Source organism: Perca flavescens, chromosome 8 (genome assembly GCF_004354835.1).
Source record: "Perca flavescens isolate YP-PL-M2 chromosome 8, PFLA_1.0, whole genome shotgun sequence".
In the NCBI taxonomy this organism is placed as follows: Eukaryota; Metazoa; Chordata; class Actinopteri; order Perciformes; family Percidae; genus Perca; species Perca flavescens.
In genome coordinates, this window is record NC_041338.1 from 31,088,618 (window position 1) to 31,104,562 (window position 15,945).

A 15,945-nucleotide genomic window follows, 5' to 3' on the forward strand; every position below is an offset into this window, starting at 1 on the left:
GAATAGGGTACCCTAACCCTCAAGAATCATGACATTTTTCAGTGTCATTTTTTTTTGCTCTCGACTTTCTGAAAAACTTTGGTCCCGACTTGGTACCGAAGTACCGTTTTTTTGTGACATCCCTAGTCGAAAATCAGCATACAGTACATAAAAGTTGTGAAACAGCCCTCAACACAACAATTTTCAACCATTCAGCTTCCTCCAGCTACTTTAACACATGCTATGAGATGCATGTGAGTGCCTAGTCTCCAGTACATTTTTATCCTGGGTGGCACCTATGGGATTGGAAGCATTAACCCGGGCAGTGTTAGTGCCAGCCTCCGCTCACCAGACTCCACGGGAGCACAAGTAGCAAGGAAAGCTTCTCAGCTAGAAAACCTTCTCGTCTTCTTGCTTCGTACAGTCAGAGAGGTCCGCTGTGGCCACTCCCATCTCGTAACCCAGACTGATCTCATAAAGTGGTGTATGTATGACATGGCAATTTGTATACCATTTTGGCGCGTTATCAAGATGCATAATCGTTTTTTAGTGTGTTTTTCAACGCCGTTCAGCCACCATTGACCTACATTACGTGTGAATTTTCACCGTAGCGAGTAGTATGAAGGAGGTTGGTTGGGGTGGATGGGTAAAACACAGGACTTTCACCAAGGAGAGCCAGGTTCACTTCCTGCGTGTGGTGTTTTTCAGCAGTTTTTTCTTTTTTTTGGAAATGTTTTTTTTTTAAGCCTTCCCCAATGTTTCTTTCCTAAACCCAACAGGTTATTGTTTTCCTAAGCGTGTGAAGTTGGTGTCCGTCATGGTTTTGATGGGTTTTTGTCGGTTTTTGTGTTACTAAAGCCTTTCCCAATGTTCTTTTCCTAAACCCAACCTATTTTTTTTTTTTTTCTTGTGATAGTACGGCACGTTCTCGCGACAACACGCAACGTGGCGATGCCACATGGTGTGTATGTTTACATCCGCTGTATACAGCGTAGACATACACGTGGATAGCTCAAAATACGTACAGATAACACGCCATTTGGCTTTAGGAAAGTGCCGTGCATGTTTACGCAAAGTCATGATGCCATGTTGCGTAACATATGTCCACTAGTTTGATATTTAGCCTTCCAGCCAATGTGCAGGTTTGTTTACTGTTAGTGTTGTTGTAGTGGTCTGTGGAGCTAAATATCTAATAAAGAGGTCCCCTCAGTAATGAACAGCACATGCTCGTCCTGCTGGGAGGATAATACCAAATCATCCATCCATCCATCCATCTTCGTCCGCTTATCCGGTGTCGGGTCGCGGGGGGAGCAGCTCCAGCAGGGGACCCCAAACTTCCCTTTCCCGAGCAACATCCCGAGGCGTTCCCAGGCCAGGTTGGAGATATAATCCCCCCACCTAGTCCTGGGTCTTCCCCGAGGCCTCCTCCCAGCTGGACGTGCCTGGAACACCTCCCTAGGGAGGCGCTCAGGGGGCATCCTTACCAGATGCCCTAACCACCTCAACTGGCTTCTTTCGACGCGAAGGAGCAGCGGCTCTACTCCGAGCTCCTCACGGATGACTGAGCTTCTCACCCTATCTCTAAGGGAGACGCCAGCCACCCTCCTGAGGAAACCCATTTCGGCCGCTTGTACCCTGGATCTCGTTCTTTCGGTCATGACCCAGCCTTCATGACCATAGGTGAGGGTAGGAATGAAAACTGACCGGTAGATCGAGAGCTTTGCCTTCTGGCTCAGCTCTCTTTTCGTCACAACGGTGCGATAGATTGAATGTAATACCGCACCCGCTGCGCCGATTCTCCAACCAATCTCCCGCTCCATTGTCCCCTCACTCGCGAACAAAACCCCAAGGTACTTGAACTCCTTCACTTGGGGTAAGGACTCATTCCCTACCTGGAGAAGGCACTCCATCGGTTTCCTGCTGAGAACCATGGCCTCCGATTTAGAGGTGCTGATCCTCATCCCAACCGCTTCACACTCGGCTGCGAAGCGATCCAGTGAGTGCTGAAGGTCACAGGCCGATGATGCCATCAGGACCACATCATCTGCAAAGAGCAGCGATGAGATCCCCAGCCCACCGAACTGCAACCCCTCCCCACCCCGACTACGCCTCGATATCCTGTCCATAAATATTACAAACAGGATTGGTGACAAAGCGCAGCCCTGGCGGAGGCCAACCCTCACCTGAAACGAGTCCGACTTACTGCCGAGAACCCGACACAGCTCTCTCACTTTGGTCGTACAGAGATTGGATGGCCCTGAGTAGAGACCCCCTCACCCCATACTCCCGCAGCACCTCCCACAGTATCTCCCGGGGGACCCGGTCATACGCCTTCTCCAAATCCACAAAACACATGTAGAGCGGTTGGGCATACTCCCAGGCTCCCTCCAGGATCCTTGCGAGAGTGAAGAGCTGGTCCGTTGTTCCACGACCAGGACGGAATCCGCATTGTTCCTCTTCAATCTGAGGTTCGACTATCGGCCGAACCCTCCTTTCCAGCACCTTGGAGTAGACTTTACCAGGGAGGCTGAGAAGTGTGATACCCCTGTAATTGGCACACACCCTCTGGTCCCCCTTTTTAAAAAGGGGAACCACCACCCCAGTCTGCCACTCCTTTGGCACTGTTCCAGACTTCCACGCAATGTTGAAGAGTCGTGTCAACCAGGAGAGCCCCTCCACACCCAGAGCCTTGAGCATTTCTGGACGGATCTCATCAATCCCCGGGGCTTTCCCACTGTGGAGTTGTTTGACTACAACAGTGACTTCCACCTGGGAAATCGACGACAATCCCCCGTTATCCTCCAGCTCTGCCTCTAACATAGAGGGCGTATTAGTCGGATTCAGGAGTTCCTCAAAGTGCTCCTTCCACCGCCCTATTACCTCCTCAGTTGAGGTCAACAGTGTCCCATCCTTACTGTACACAGCTTGGATGGTTCCCCACTTCCCCCTCCTGAGGTGGCGAACAGTTTTCCAGAAGCACTTTGGTGCCGACCGAAAGTCCTTCTCCATGTCTTCTCCAAACTTCTTCCACACCCGCTGCTTTGCCTCTTTCACGGCAGAGGCTGCAGCCCTTCGGGCCCTTCGGTACCCTGCAACTGCCTCCGGAGTCCTCTGGGATAACATATCCCGGAAAGACTCCTTCTTCAGTCGGACGGCTTCCCTGACCACCGGTGTCCACCACGGTGTTCGTGGGTTACCGCCCCTTGAGGCACCTAAGACCCTAAGACCACAGCTCCTCGCCGCAGCTTCAGCAATGGAAACTTTGAACATTGTCCACTCGGGTTCAATGCCCCCAGCCTCCACTGGTCTATTGAGTCTGAAGAAAGCGCTGAGCTGCTGACTGAGCTGAGACCCTCTCTAAACTCTCAACGATTTTGTCACATTCTCTGTTTGTGTTTGTATGTGTGCTGTGGGGAAAGTGATGTGCATCCAATAATGAACTAAATAAGAAGTCCGTGTGAATGTGAAGGTAATAATGTTGGAGCAACTTTGGAAGAACAGACTTCCACCACTGTATATAAGAATAGATAGCAACTGCAACCACCGTAAGTACACATTTTCTAAGCACATTTTTCTCAAATACAGATAACACAGTTACAGAATGTATATTAACTATAAAGCATTACAAATTACATCAATGTAAAATGCTCTATGTTATACTGTCATGTATGTACAGCCTGCTCAGAAAGTCTAAAATTCCCTGGATTATTTTAAGCTTGAAGCACCCTAACCACGTTAAAATCACATCAAACACTGATCCACAGAATGTCATCAAATCTGCCCGCATCAATCACAGAGATGGAGAAAAGTGGCTGTGCAAAAGATGAAAGCAGAGGAACAGAGGGGGCAGGAGGTGAGCTGGTTAGTAATGTGATGGAGCCACATTGGCTCTCTGAGGTAACCAGGTGAAGCTACGGTGGCTGGATGGGCCTTAATTAGGCCAAATGACAACTTCAAAGCTCATTAATGCAGCCACTCAGCAAGACCCCACTGGGCCTTGTGTGGTTTGGTCCTGACACATGAGGCTGCCCTGATCTGTTGGTTTTATGCTCTTTGCTCTGTTCCACCTAAATGGTGAAGGATTTGTAACACCGAGGACCAACACCAGTAGCAAAGTGACAAGGTGAAGCACCACTGCAAAGGAGAGGTGGAGGGGAAACAGGGAATCTTTATCTTTATTTTAATTTCACTTGGTTTCATTAAAGCTGTGTTTGAACATGAAGTTGTACTTAGTTTTAGTTGGTAGTCAACAGATCTACCTGTTCAGAAAGATAAAGAATAATAAATCAGTAGGAAAAAGTGATAAACTACATTAACATAACCTGTACCTGGAGGAATTATTGCACCTAATTATAACAATGTACAGAGTGCCTTGCTGCTCTAATTTACTCTCCCTTATGACAAGACAGTGTTTTTATTTTTTATTTTGATAATTTTAGGCCTGTGTTTTATGTGATTATGACTCAAGTCAACCATTTATAGCAGCAATCTAAAAATCTAATTGCAAACAAATAAGTTAGAGAATACTATTTAAAAGAACATTGTTTGTGTAAAATGTTCATCTGGTTACCCAATAGTTAAATATGTACCATAATTACCATAAAACCAGCTTTTTTGACCCCCCGATCCGATTTTTTTAATATTGAATATCTGCCAATACCGAGTCCCAATCCAATACTTATAATAGAGCTGCACACCGATATTTTTGTTGTACAATAATAACTACGTAAACAAGGTAACTAAAATATGTCTTAAGCTTAATACATTTAAATTAGTGCAGCAAATGAACTCAACACCAAAACAGTTCTCTTTAGGAAGTTTACCGATGTCGGCTCCAGGGAGTAACGGCCTGAAAGCGCGGTTTCCAGGTGGAATCACGGAAGAAGTGTGGAGAATTAGAGTAATCCGCGTCTGTAAAAAACAGTGGCCTAAGAAAGACGGACTGACTCTCTCAGATGCCGAAAAAAGCTTGTCCATGCTTTTGTCTCATCCAGGCGCTGCCAGGATCTTACTGAGGGTGCGCAAACATGACCATATTACCCCCATCCTCAAATCCCTCCACTGGCTTCCAGTCTCACTCTGGATTGAGTAAAAGGTTTCCCTTCTTACCAACCAGTGCATACGTGGTGATGCTATAAAATGTATTAATATTATTCCTATTTTACTTGTTGCCAAGGGCTGGCAAGCTACAAGATACTCTGGACAGACGTCTGGTGAGTGGCCGGGCGCCCATCTTGGTTCGAAAGTGCCGGCATCCAGGCAGTCTGTCTGTGGTGCAGGGCGTGTGTGATTAAATGGGGCGATCACTACAAGCTGATGTCAATGATCGGAGTAAGGTAATCGGGGTAAATGCCGATCCCCGAACAGTTAAAAAATTCCAAAAACGTCTCCGAAAAGATACGAGACATCCCTAATTCTCAGGCAAGTTCTGGATTGTATCATTTCTGCGTGTTCAGAGTTCAGTAAAGAATTATTTAGCACTTTACACAAAAGTGCTTTACAGCAAATTAATATGTCTGGTAAACTTGCTTAATATTTCAGTGATGTTGGTTGTTTGTGTGTAGTAAAACATGAGAAACATGCACACAGGATTCTTTCTCGGTTTCAACAAGTCTTTCTGTCTCTTTCATCACCTCACTCGTGGAAAGTGCAACATCGGCTGTGACAGATTGACCAGTCTCTCAGCAGGTCAGCGTCCAGCTTCAATACAGCCACATCACAACACGTCAATTCTTCGACGGGGTACGCTTCCCACCTTTTGCGCCTAAAGGTCACGGCTATCTCTCCGCTGTGGACCACTCAGATCAGCTGACAGCCACACCACCGTGAACACCGACATCTTTGTGCACAAACAGTCTCAGAGGACCGACCGTCTGCAGCTCTAAAGGCCTGCCTGGTCTCGCTGTTTACTATCCATGTACAAACAATTTTAATTAAAAAATTATACCTTTAAATAGCAAACTTGTTTTGAGGGGACATACACATAAGAAAGCATTACTAGGTCTTGCGGCACGTTTCGGTTACAAGTATGCCCATTTCATTGAATTCAGCAGATCATTTGCCAGCATCCCATTAAATAGGAACTCTGTAAAATTACAACCCTCTGCATGCATGTACAGTGCATTCTCCCACCACATGTGCAGCCAACACCACCGCCAACACTACCGCACAAAGGACTACATCCAGGGAAGTTTTGACTATACTACTGGAGTGAATATTTTTTTATGATATTTCAGTTAACCAGCAGATGGTAGCCTAAAGCAAAGTACACAGTTTATAACTTATTAACACCTTCTGCTAGTTTTTGCTAGCTAGCTGATTACCATGTGGGATGAAGCTAGATTTAGCATGCTAATCGAGATTTTTTTTTAAAAACCCTTAGTTTGTTACATTGTCGCCTCAAGTATTCAAAGTACTGTAGCCTTTCCCCATTATTTAACTAGCTAACTCACCACATGGCGCATTTCACATCGAATGTATTTGACAAATGTATGGATTTATTTGGCTAATTTATGGATTATGTCTCCTTATGATGTGGTATAAGCTTTGTTTCTATCTGCATATGACATGGTAAATACAGCCTGAGCAAATAAAAACTATATTTCCATTTCATTCACAATTATTTTCAGATTCCACATTCCAGTTAATTGCCATGAAAAGTTTCCACCTTGAATATTCCTGGAATTTTGCAGCCCTAATCAGTCGAACGGTGCTGTTGCAGCAGACTATGGGGATTTCTTCTCACTGATGCACAATATTGGACTTGAGTTAATCAATCTGTCAGTTCTTCTGCTTGACTACACACATGATGAGTGCAGCTATGGTTTGGATTTATTGAGTGAAGGAGGGCTTTCACTGAAGGATGCAATCTATCTAGACTGAATGCTTCAGTAGCTTTGCCGACAAGCAGAGACACCAAAGTGGGAAAATCACACCACCCACCGGCTCAGGGCTGGTAAATTTTGTGTTGGTGAGGGTGCTGACTGAGCCTGAGGCTGTCGACTCTGCTATCAGCTTTGCAGTTAAAAAACAGTAATCAAATCGGTTGTTTCTGTTTAAAAATAATTAATCTAAATGGTTAAAGCTCCACTGTGTAATTTTTTGAGTTGATTCTTAGCAAAAAAAACTTTGTTCTTTCACAAATATGTGCACATTCATGTGTAATTACTTCCACCAACTAATCAAAGTATTCTCATATGCATAGAATCTGCCATTTAGAATCATTCAGAAAACATAGGAGCGAGTCGCTGGAATGGCGGCAGCCATGTAGCGCTTTAAAATACATTAGCCAAAGAGGGACACACCACCGCCTTTTGCGCTTTTACACAGAGTGGCTCTGTGACGAATGCCAGGGAGGTGGAGAAGATAACGGAGTCGCCAAGGAAGTTAAAAAGACAATTAAAATGGCAACGCGACAGGCAAAGCAACAAGACCAAAGTTAATATTGGAGTGGCTTTTCCAAGATGGAAAGAGATCATAATATCCCTCTATTGCATGGTGTTGCCATATGGCAACAAATTCTTTTTCTTAGTTTTTTTCACAATAAACTATATAAAATGCATTGTTTTCTGTTTAATTGTGTAAATGGGTCTTTTATTTTGAACTTTCATATATTTGGCAACATCATGCAAATATTGAAGTGAAATGGGTCCATTCAGCCTAATGGGCTCAGATTGAGTTCCAATACTTTAGGCTATGTTTGCAATTATTTATAATATTTCAAAAGGAAAAAATATTAAATGTATTTATATTATGTTATTCCAGCCATTTTTTTATTAATATATTATCTTATTAATTACACATTAATGTAAATTAATTTTTATTACTACTTATTTACTACTTATTACTTATTAACTTATTACTACTACTCTAACTACCCCTCTTTCATTTTTTTTTTTAAATCTTTTGTTACATTTGCATTATTTAAGCAACCTGGAGTCATAAAAACATCAATACATTTTTACCATGTTTAAAAAAGAATTCATGCAATAGAGGAGCAAGGATTTTAAAAAGGGATGCTGAAGTTGCGTGCTTTCTTCTCAAAAGGTAATTCTGCCTATTTGTGTAAATTCAAAGTTTTATAGTTGCTTGGCTAACTATAGCATGGTTGTGCATAACGACATCTAGGATACTTTTCCTCGCGTCAATGATGAAAAAGCATGGTCTACCTTGTCACATAAACGTAATCATATGTGTCGTGATTTCCCTGGCAGAAAGAGAACTTAAAGAAGTTGGTCAGATAAAACAAGACCTTTGAAGACAGAACCTTGGGCTCTAGGATATCGTGATGGCCATTTTTCTCCAGTTTGTAACACAGGCTTTCTGTTATAAATAAGTAGCTTTTAAGCCTAAAAAACAACATTTTCTCAACATGTTGTCTCAAATGGTGTTGAGATATCTGTCAATTAGAATTCAGCCACCAACTCAATACAATGAAGGCTAATGAGATTATGGTTTGCGCAGCTCACAGCATTGAAAACCAACAGAAAACTTGTCACTCAACTTGCGTTCCTCCACAATGGATTTCCTTGGAACTCACTTTGCAAATTGCAAATGTATTGGCTTTTTCAGACACCTGGAAAAACAAAGCTATTGTCTCACGTGTTTTGCATCATCTGATTGGCCTTAGAGACCACCGAACAAACTATTTAGAATTAATATATCAGTAGGGTTGGGCATCGTTTTGATTTTAACAATTCTTCTTTTCGATTCCGGTACTTATCTTACTGATTCTTTGATGGAGTTGAAATGGGTCACATGCTTATTTCACAGATAAGAGGAACATAACTAGATTTCCATTTTATTCCCAGTAATTTCCAGATTCCACATTCCAGTTAATTGCCATGAAAAGTTTCCACCTTGAATATTCCTGGAATTTGGCACTTATCAGTCAAACGGTGCTGTTGCAGCAGACTAGGGGGGTTTCTTCTCACAAAATTTTATTTTGATTCAATGGTGATTTACAGTTTTACCGGGCTTTTTCAACTTAAAATAAAGCCGCTTACTGTGCTCCATGGCTGCAACACACCAAGTGCCTGGAAGTACGGCAGCCGCTAGAGAAACCAAAACTTGCGCACGTTAATTTTGGAACCAATGATCGGATTCGAAACCCAATTTTCCAAACGCTTCCAATAAAATAAAAAATAAAAACGCTTCCATGTTGGAAGCGGTTCTTGATGTCCAATCCTAAATATCGGTCAATACCGACCAGTGGGCGATTGATTGGCGCACCCTTAGATGATTCATAACTCTTAACAAAATAGCTTTTCTTTCATTATGCCATAATTTCAAAAGAACAATTATTTTGTCCAGATGGTGGCTTCATCAATTTTGGAAGAAAAGTCTTCTCAGGCTCTGATCTCAAAATCATTCAGGTCATTACCAGGCTGACTTCTTCTGTCGAGTCATTAGCAGGCTTTTATCTTAGACCGACATAAACAACAACAGCAGCTCGGTCTCCTGCAGCAGCTGGCAGATTTTAGGTCAGTGGAAACAAAATTCAGTCCAAACTCTTTGTTCTTCTGTTCATTATGTGTCTCAAAACAGGTTTACAAGACTTAGTTTTCCAGTAAAACTACATCTTTCAAAAAACACAACTTCCTCCTAAACCTATAGAGATAGATGATAGTGAATAATCAAATATCACAATATTAATGACTGCACCTAAATACCTCAACATTTATATGTAATATTTATATATAATGATATCGCACCATGTTTTAATCATTATTTTACAGAAGATAGTTTAGGGGTGACTGGTGCTTTTTTATGATACTAAACTAAATATATATTGGCTGGACAGACAAAACAAGCTATTTAAAGACGTCATCTTGGGTTTTGAGAAATATTGATGTACATTTTCATTATTTTCTGATAATGAAAGTAACCGTTAGCTGCAGCCCTAGGTGCTTAGTTTACACACAAGAAACATGAAAGTGATCATAATAGTGTGGATATGATGATCAGGGGTGGAACTGAAGAGAACATAATAAGACATACAGCTAAAGTATATTATATTAAGATATCCAAAATCCTCGATATATCACTCCTATCTCAATACTGTATTGATATTATAGTGATAGGTGACAAACTAAAGGAAAAAAATGTGAAGAAATGAGTGAAGAAATGAAGCGAACGCAGATGCTTCCATACAGGGAAGGAGAGAATGGTTTGATGTATGGCTGCAACTAACAAATACTTTTCTTATCCTGTAATCTGCTGTATATTTTCCTGATTTTTTTGGTTGATAAAACAACACTAAAAATATGAAAAATGGCTTTTACCCTAATCAAAGTGCAAGTTGCGGTATTGAAATTGATTATTTTGTCCAGCCAACAGCCAGAAACCCAAAAGAATAATCATTTCATATTTCCCAGCAATTCAATTTTAGTCTTAGCTTTTAAGCCAACATTGTCAAGAAGACCTTAAAGTGCTCAAAATAGCAATACAATTCCATGACAACTGGGAAAACTCCATCTGCTGATGAAGATCGGGAGGAGGATTGAAAGCTTCAGAAGAGCTATGATGTGGATCTTGGGATGATATTGTTTTTGTGAACTGCCTCCAGGTTAAAAATGAACTTTCAACAAATATTTTCTATCATAGAAACCATAGAAAAAAAATTGTGTTTGAAAAAAAGACTAATGATCAGTTATCAGAAGTGTTGCTGTTTCATTTTCTGTCAATAATAAATCAACTGTAGTTTGATTTTTTTTTAAATGATGTAAATCATATTTTATAGCTATTAAAGTCATCAGATCTCAATCTAACTTAACACCTATGACAGATATTGGAGCAATGTGCCAGAAGGGGCTCTCCACCACCACCATCATCATCATTAAAACATCAAATGGAGGTAATATCTTTTGGAAGAATGCTGTTCATCCCTCCAGCACAGACGTTGGAGAATCAATGCTAAATAGCACTGAGGTAGAGCATAAACAGTTAATTGAGTTAAAATACTGATGGTCAGTAAAATGCTAGAAAGTAGGAATAAATGCCCAACAATTAATCATATTCAGGGTAATGATATGCAGGTAAATCCATATTGAAAATAATAGTTGCAGCCCTAAACTGGGGCAAGTGTTGGAAAAGCACCTTACAACGACACTTTATGTTGGTTTTTACCTTCATTTGTGTTACTCATCTCCATGCATGCACAGAAGACATTATTTGCGTTTAATTGATCAATCAGTCTAGAAAACAGTGAAAATGTCTAGCACAGTTTCCCATAGTCCCAAGATGACATCTTTATCTTGTCTGTTCAACAGTCCAAGTCATATAAAACAGAGAAAAGCACCAAATCCTCACATTGAGAAGCTGTACCCAGAAATGATTTGCGTTTTTGATTGAAAAGTTACAATGAATCTATTATCGAAACAGTCACTGATTCATTTTCTGTGGATCAACTCAAGTGTCTCAGCTCTAATATAGATAGATAGATAGATAGATAGATAGATAGATAGATAGATAGATAGATAAACTGTGATTAGGGGTGACTATAGGAGGTGTGTCTTATTGGCCAGTTGCATCCAGAAATAACTCTCTTCCTCCCAACCCCACCTACAGTACACCCCTCTACTATTAGTGCTATAAGAACGGAGTGGAGAGGATAGTGCTTCAGTAGTAAATCTACCTTCTGAACCAAACACTGCCCATGCCTGCTTCATCCAGTCTGCACCCACAGCATCCATAGAATTTGTAGATTGTTACCAGGCACGAAAAATTGGCTATTTGCTGTGATAAAACATAAATTCCCACAGATGTGCATATGGCATCTGTATCAGAGCAGTACAGTAAATACATGTCAACTCTGATTTCCATCTGGCGACCATAGGGAAACCCTATATAAGTCCCTATATATTATCATGCAACTTCCACTAGGCTACTGTATAGAAAGAGAACTGAACCCTAAAAGGATGTATATCAGGCCAAACTCAGTAATAACAGCAATTTAAACGGCAGCGAACGGAGTTCCTGGTGCCTTTACTCTCCACTACATCCATCCAGCGACATTTACTCCCGCTCAAGTGTCAAATATCAAAACTACTAAACAATTTCACACATAGATGTAAACATGTCATTTGTATTTCTAACAGTAGTAGACTGTGTGGAAAACAACACAGTTTGTACTCACCGACAAGAAACCGTGAGTTCAACTTTGGTGGCAGGTATCGCAGCGGTAAAAGGGTCTGCGTCCCCAATGCACGCCATATTCATCGAGCTGCTGCTTGGTCGATCACAAATCGCCCCGTATCCAGCGCCTTAAAGGCGACATGAGAGGAACCGAGATGATAAGGAGGGGGTGAGGGGTGGGGGGAGCCTTGTAACGAAAAGACAACAAGCCGTTTGTTTTTGGAAGCGCCAAGCACCGGAGAGAGAGAGAGAGAGAGGAACGCGGACGCGGAGCTGTAGCGCGCTGGAGTCGCGTCTCTGTGCGCCTCGGTGCTCCGGAGGAGAGAGGGCTGTGTGAAGGGGAGGGAGGACACGTGCGCACACATAGGCTACACATAAAAGGGGGAGTGTAGGCCTACAGTAGGCTATTCATCCACACAGGATCACATAGCTTGACAAAGATAAAGGATAATTCCGATTAGAGCCATGTTTACCAACTGCCAATAAAATTGGTGTTGGAGATTAACTTTGGGCGGTATAAAGGGTTGAAACGGACAAGTGCAGTTTAGTTAACGGTTGAGCTGCGGAACTATGAGTTAAAATCAACTTTAAAAAGCACAAAAGTCCAATTAACACAGGACAGACATGCTAGCTAACCTTAGCATACATTCTTTTTTTGGTTTAAGTTATATTGAGTTGACCTATTTTAGAGGTTTATATATTAAAGGTGCAATATGTAATATTGTATGTAATACTGGCAGCTAGCGGTTAAAATAGTTACTGCACTACCAATTCAAAATACTGGAGAGTCGTCTCCCCCGCCCCCTCCTGCCCAGACTCAAAGTTCACGGAGGTTGCCAGGCTGAGACCGCAGCATTCACAACAATGTTGCTAGACGCTTTTCTCACATAGCCAGACATTACTCCACAGCACAGCGGAGTAGCTAACGGTAGATGCTAGTCTCACATAGCCAGACATTACTCCACAGCACAGCGGAGTAGCTAACGTTAGATGCTGGCTATATTGACAGTCATAAAAGCCCGTGCTCACGCGGAGCTCTGTAACCAACTGACAGACACACTTTTTCGGCTTAAAATTACAGTATGAACCGCTAAAAACACAACAACCTCTCTGTCCTCTCCACACGCCAGTCAGGCACACTTCCTCGGCTTAGAATTACAATACAAAACGCTAAAAATACCACTACCTTGCCGACGGAACACACTTCATTGGCTTAGAATTACGGCAACAATCGCTAAACACACTGCTAACTCACAGTCCTCTCTTTCCGATTTACAGCCACCCTCTCGTGGCTTAAAATAACTCACCGTTGTCGGCTCCAGCCGCTGAAGAGGCTACACACTGTAAACAGCCATGGGCTGCTTGCCTGGTCCTCCCGGTAACGTTAACAGTTAGCAGGGTTAGCATGGCGGCATTAGCCAGGACCAGTTGGGATCACTTTACTGGCTGTGTCTCAATTGTTTTTGCGAGTAACCAACTCGGGTACTCTAGCTATATAATTCAATGTGAGTACACAAATGTTGAAATGACAAAAAATGCCCATCCCTTGCTGTGATAAATTAGCCTGAAGCTAATGCTTACCTGTTCAGGAGGAAATAAGCCAACTCTGCATCCTTTTGGGATCCAAGCTGTCTCCATCTTTCAAATACATCTCCAATATTTACCAGGGGGTTGTTACGTCTCTGGTCACGCAACTGTTAGAAACATGCTGTATTCTTTTTTTTATGTCAGGTAGAATCTATCTCCGTTGATCCTGTTCGTTTGTTTGCTGCCTTCATGGCTGTTCTACCGTTACAGCTGTAGCGCGCTGGGTTTACGTGTTTACAGGTATATCTGGCAACCCGGCCTGCCTGTCAAACTGGGCCGTTGATAACAACACACAGATCAAAACATAAACATAAATTCCGTCACAGAATGTAAATTTCAAAAAGAAAAAATAGTGACATTAGCATTGTTGTCAGAAAAGATTGTATTTCAGTTTAACATGTTTCCTTAATATCTGATGAGGCATTGGTGTCATTTTTGGATTTATTATAGTACAAATATTTCATATTGGACCTTTAATTTTTTGGGCGACAATACATGTATTATGTCTCGAGCACGCGCAGAACGTACGCTCAAGTCGACGTCGCTTCGGTGTGTTCCAAGTCACTTTTTTTACCCACTCGGGGATACAGGAAGCTGAGTGATCAGCCAGACTGCCTTTTCTGCCGACGGTCGGCCGTCGGTTTGGCATGTCAGAGCCTTAACAATAGTGTGAATACAGTGTTAAAAAATGAGAGATGGCAGTGTTGGTTGGTCAGTCAGTCCACTACTTTTGTCAAGACTGAAATATCTCAACAACCTTTGGATTGATTGCCATGAAATTTGGTCAAGATATCTATGGTGCACAGAGGTTTAATCCTCATGACTTTGGTGATCCCCTGACTTTATCTCTAGTGCCATCAGCAGGTCTATATCTCTAATAATATTTCTAATATCTACCAAATTTATTGCCATGAAATGTAGCACAGACATTCATGTGCGCCTCAAAATGAACTGTAACAACTTTTTCCTAAAAAACTAATGACATTCCCATCAGCCTCAGCTATTTGCTGTCAGCATGCTAACACGCTAAGACGGTAAATATGGTTAACATTTTACCTGCTAAATACCAACATGTTAGCATTACAAGAATTATGTATTTATTCACAAGGAGCTCATGCCTTCAAGAGGGGGATATGCTTCAGTAACTAATGTTTAACTATGCTATATGTAATGTATTTTGTTTTGTGGATTGTTTTTGTGCATATAAATGAGTAAAACATTGACATTGTGAGCATGTTAGCATGCTGACAACATTCAGTTTAAAGGCAAGGCAGCTTTATTTTTTTTAGCACATTTCAAATACAGAAGCAATTCAGAGAGTGTTAGAATGACATTTAAAAACAATCAACAATAAAACACCAGAATTAAATCAGTTAAGAAAGAATAAAATGAGATTTGAACCACCACTCTGCTTTAGTGCAGCCTTACAGAGCTGCTAATATGACTGTATCCTCTTGGGGTGATAACAGATTGTTTTCCCTCTGAGGCCTCTACAAATATTTTTTATTAAAGTGCTCGTATTATGCAGATTTCAGAAAACACCATATATTTGTTGTACTGCACATTGCTGCAGGTCCTCTTTTCACCCTGTGTGTTGAGCTCTCTGTTTTAGCTACAGAGTGAGACATCCCACTTCTATCCCATCTTTGTTGGGAGTCGCACATGCGCAGTAGCTAGGTAAGGACTGCTAGCTAGTCTGTTGCAGAGCATGAGGTTGTGCCATGCTAGCAGCTAGGCGAGCATTATAATGTGTGTTACAAACAGAGACAGTATATAATGGACCAACAGATCCCGTTGCTCTGGACGGAGACCAGTGAAAGATAGTAGAAGCACTTTTCCAGTGATGGCTGAGCGTTACTGTGCAGCCTCCAACTGAGCTTGAAGACGTAAATGTGACGTGAGCAACGTGTCTGAAAGTTGGAAGTCTTCTGGTAGCTGTGCCAAGAGAAATCTCAATCATTCCCAATCTTACAGAGACGGAGAGTGTAGGTATATGTAAGGAGATAACATAAGCACAGGCTAATTATTGCTAACTAAAATGCTAGTTAACATTAGTAATTAAACCTAAACAGCTCATGTAAGTCAAAACTGCCTGAGAGCTTCTCCTGTACTATACAGTAATTCCTCTACTATGCGACAGTAAGCCGCGTGGTTATGACACAATTGTTAGCCTATTTTTATAAAAATGTCTGCTACGGAGCCATAACGTGAGCTACAAGGTAATGGAGCCTTTTATACATTGTC

At 41.8% G+C, this 15,945-nt stretch overlaps 1 protein-coding gene across 2 annotated transcripts in view; it reads right to left on the reverse strand.

Moving 5' to 3' along the window:
- LOC114560674 (copine-8) overlaps positions 1 to 12,442 on the reverse strand; it is a 71,027-nt gene extending 58,585 nt beyond the window's left edge. For both annotated transcript variants that reach the window (XM_028586209.1, XM_028586211.1), the window contains exon 1: positions 12,116 to 12,442. In XM_028586209.1, coding sequence (XP_028442010.1) covers positions 12,116 to 12,198 — 83 coding nt within the window. In that variant the 5' untranslated portion in view covers positions 12,199 to 12,442. The remainder of the gene's footprint in view (positions 1 to 12,115) is intronic.
- Positions 12,443 to 15,945: the final 3,503 nt, after the last annotated feature.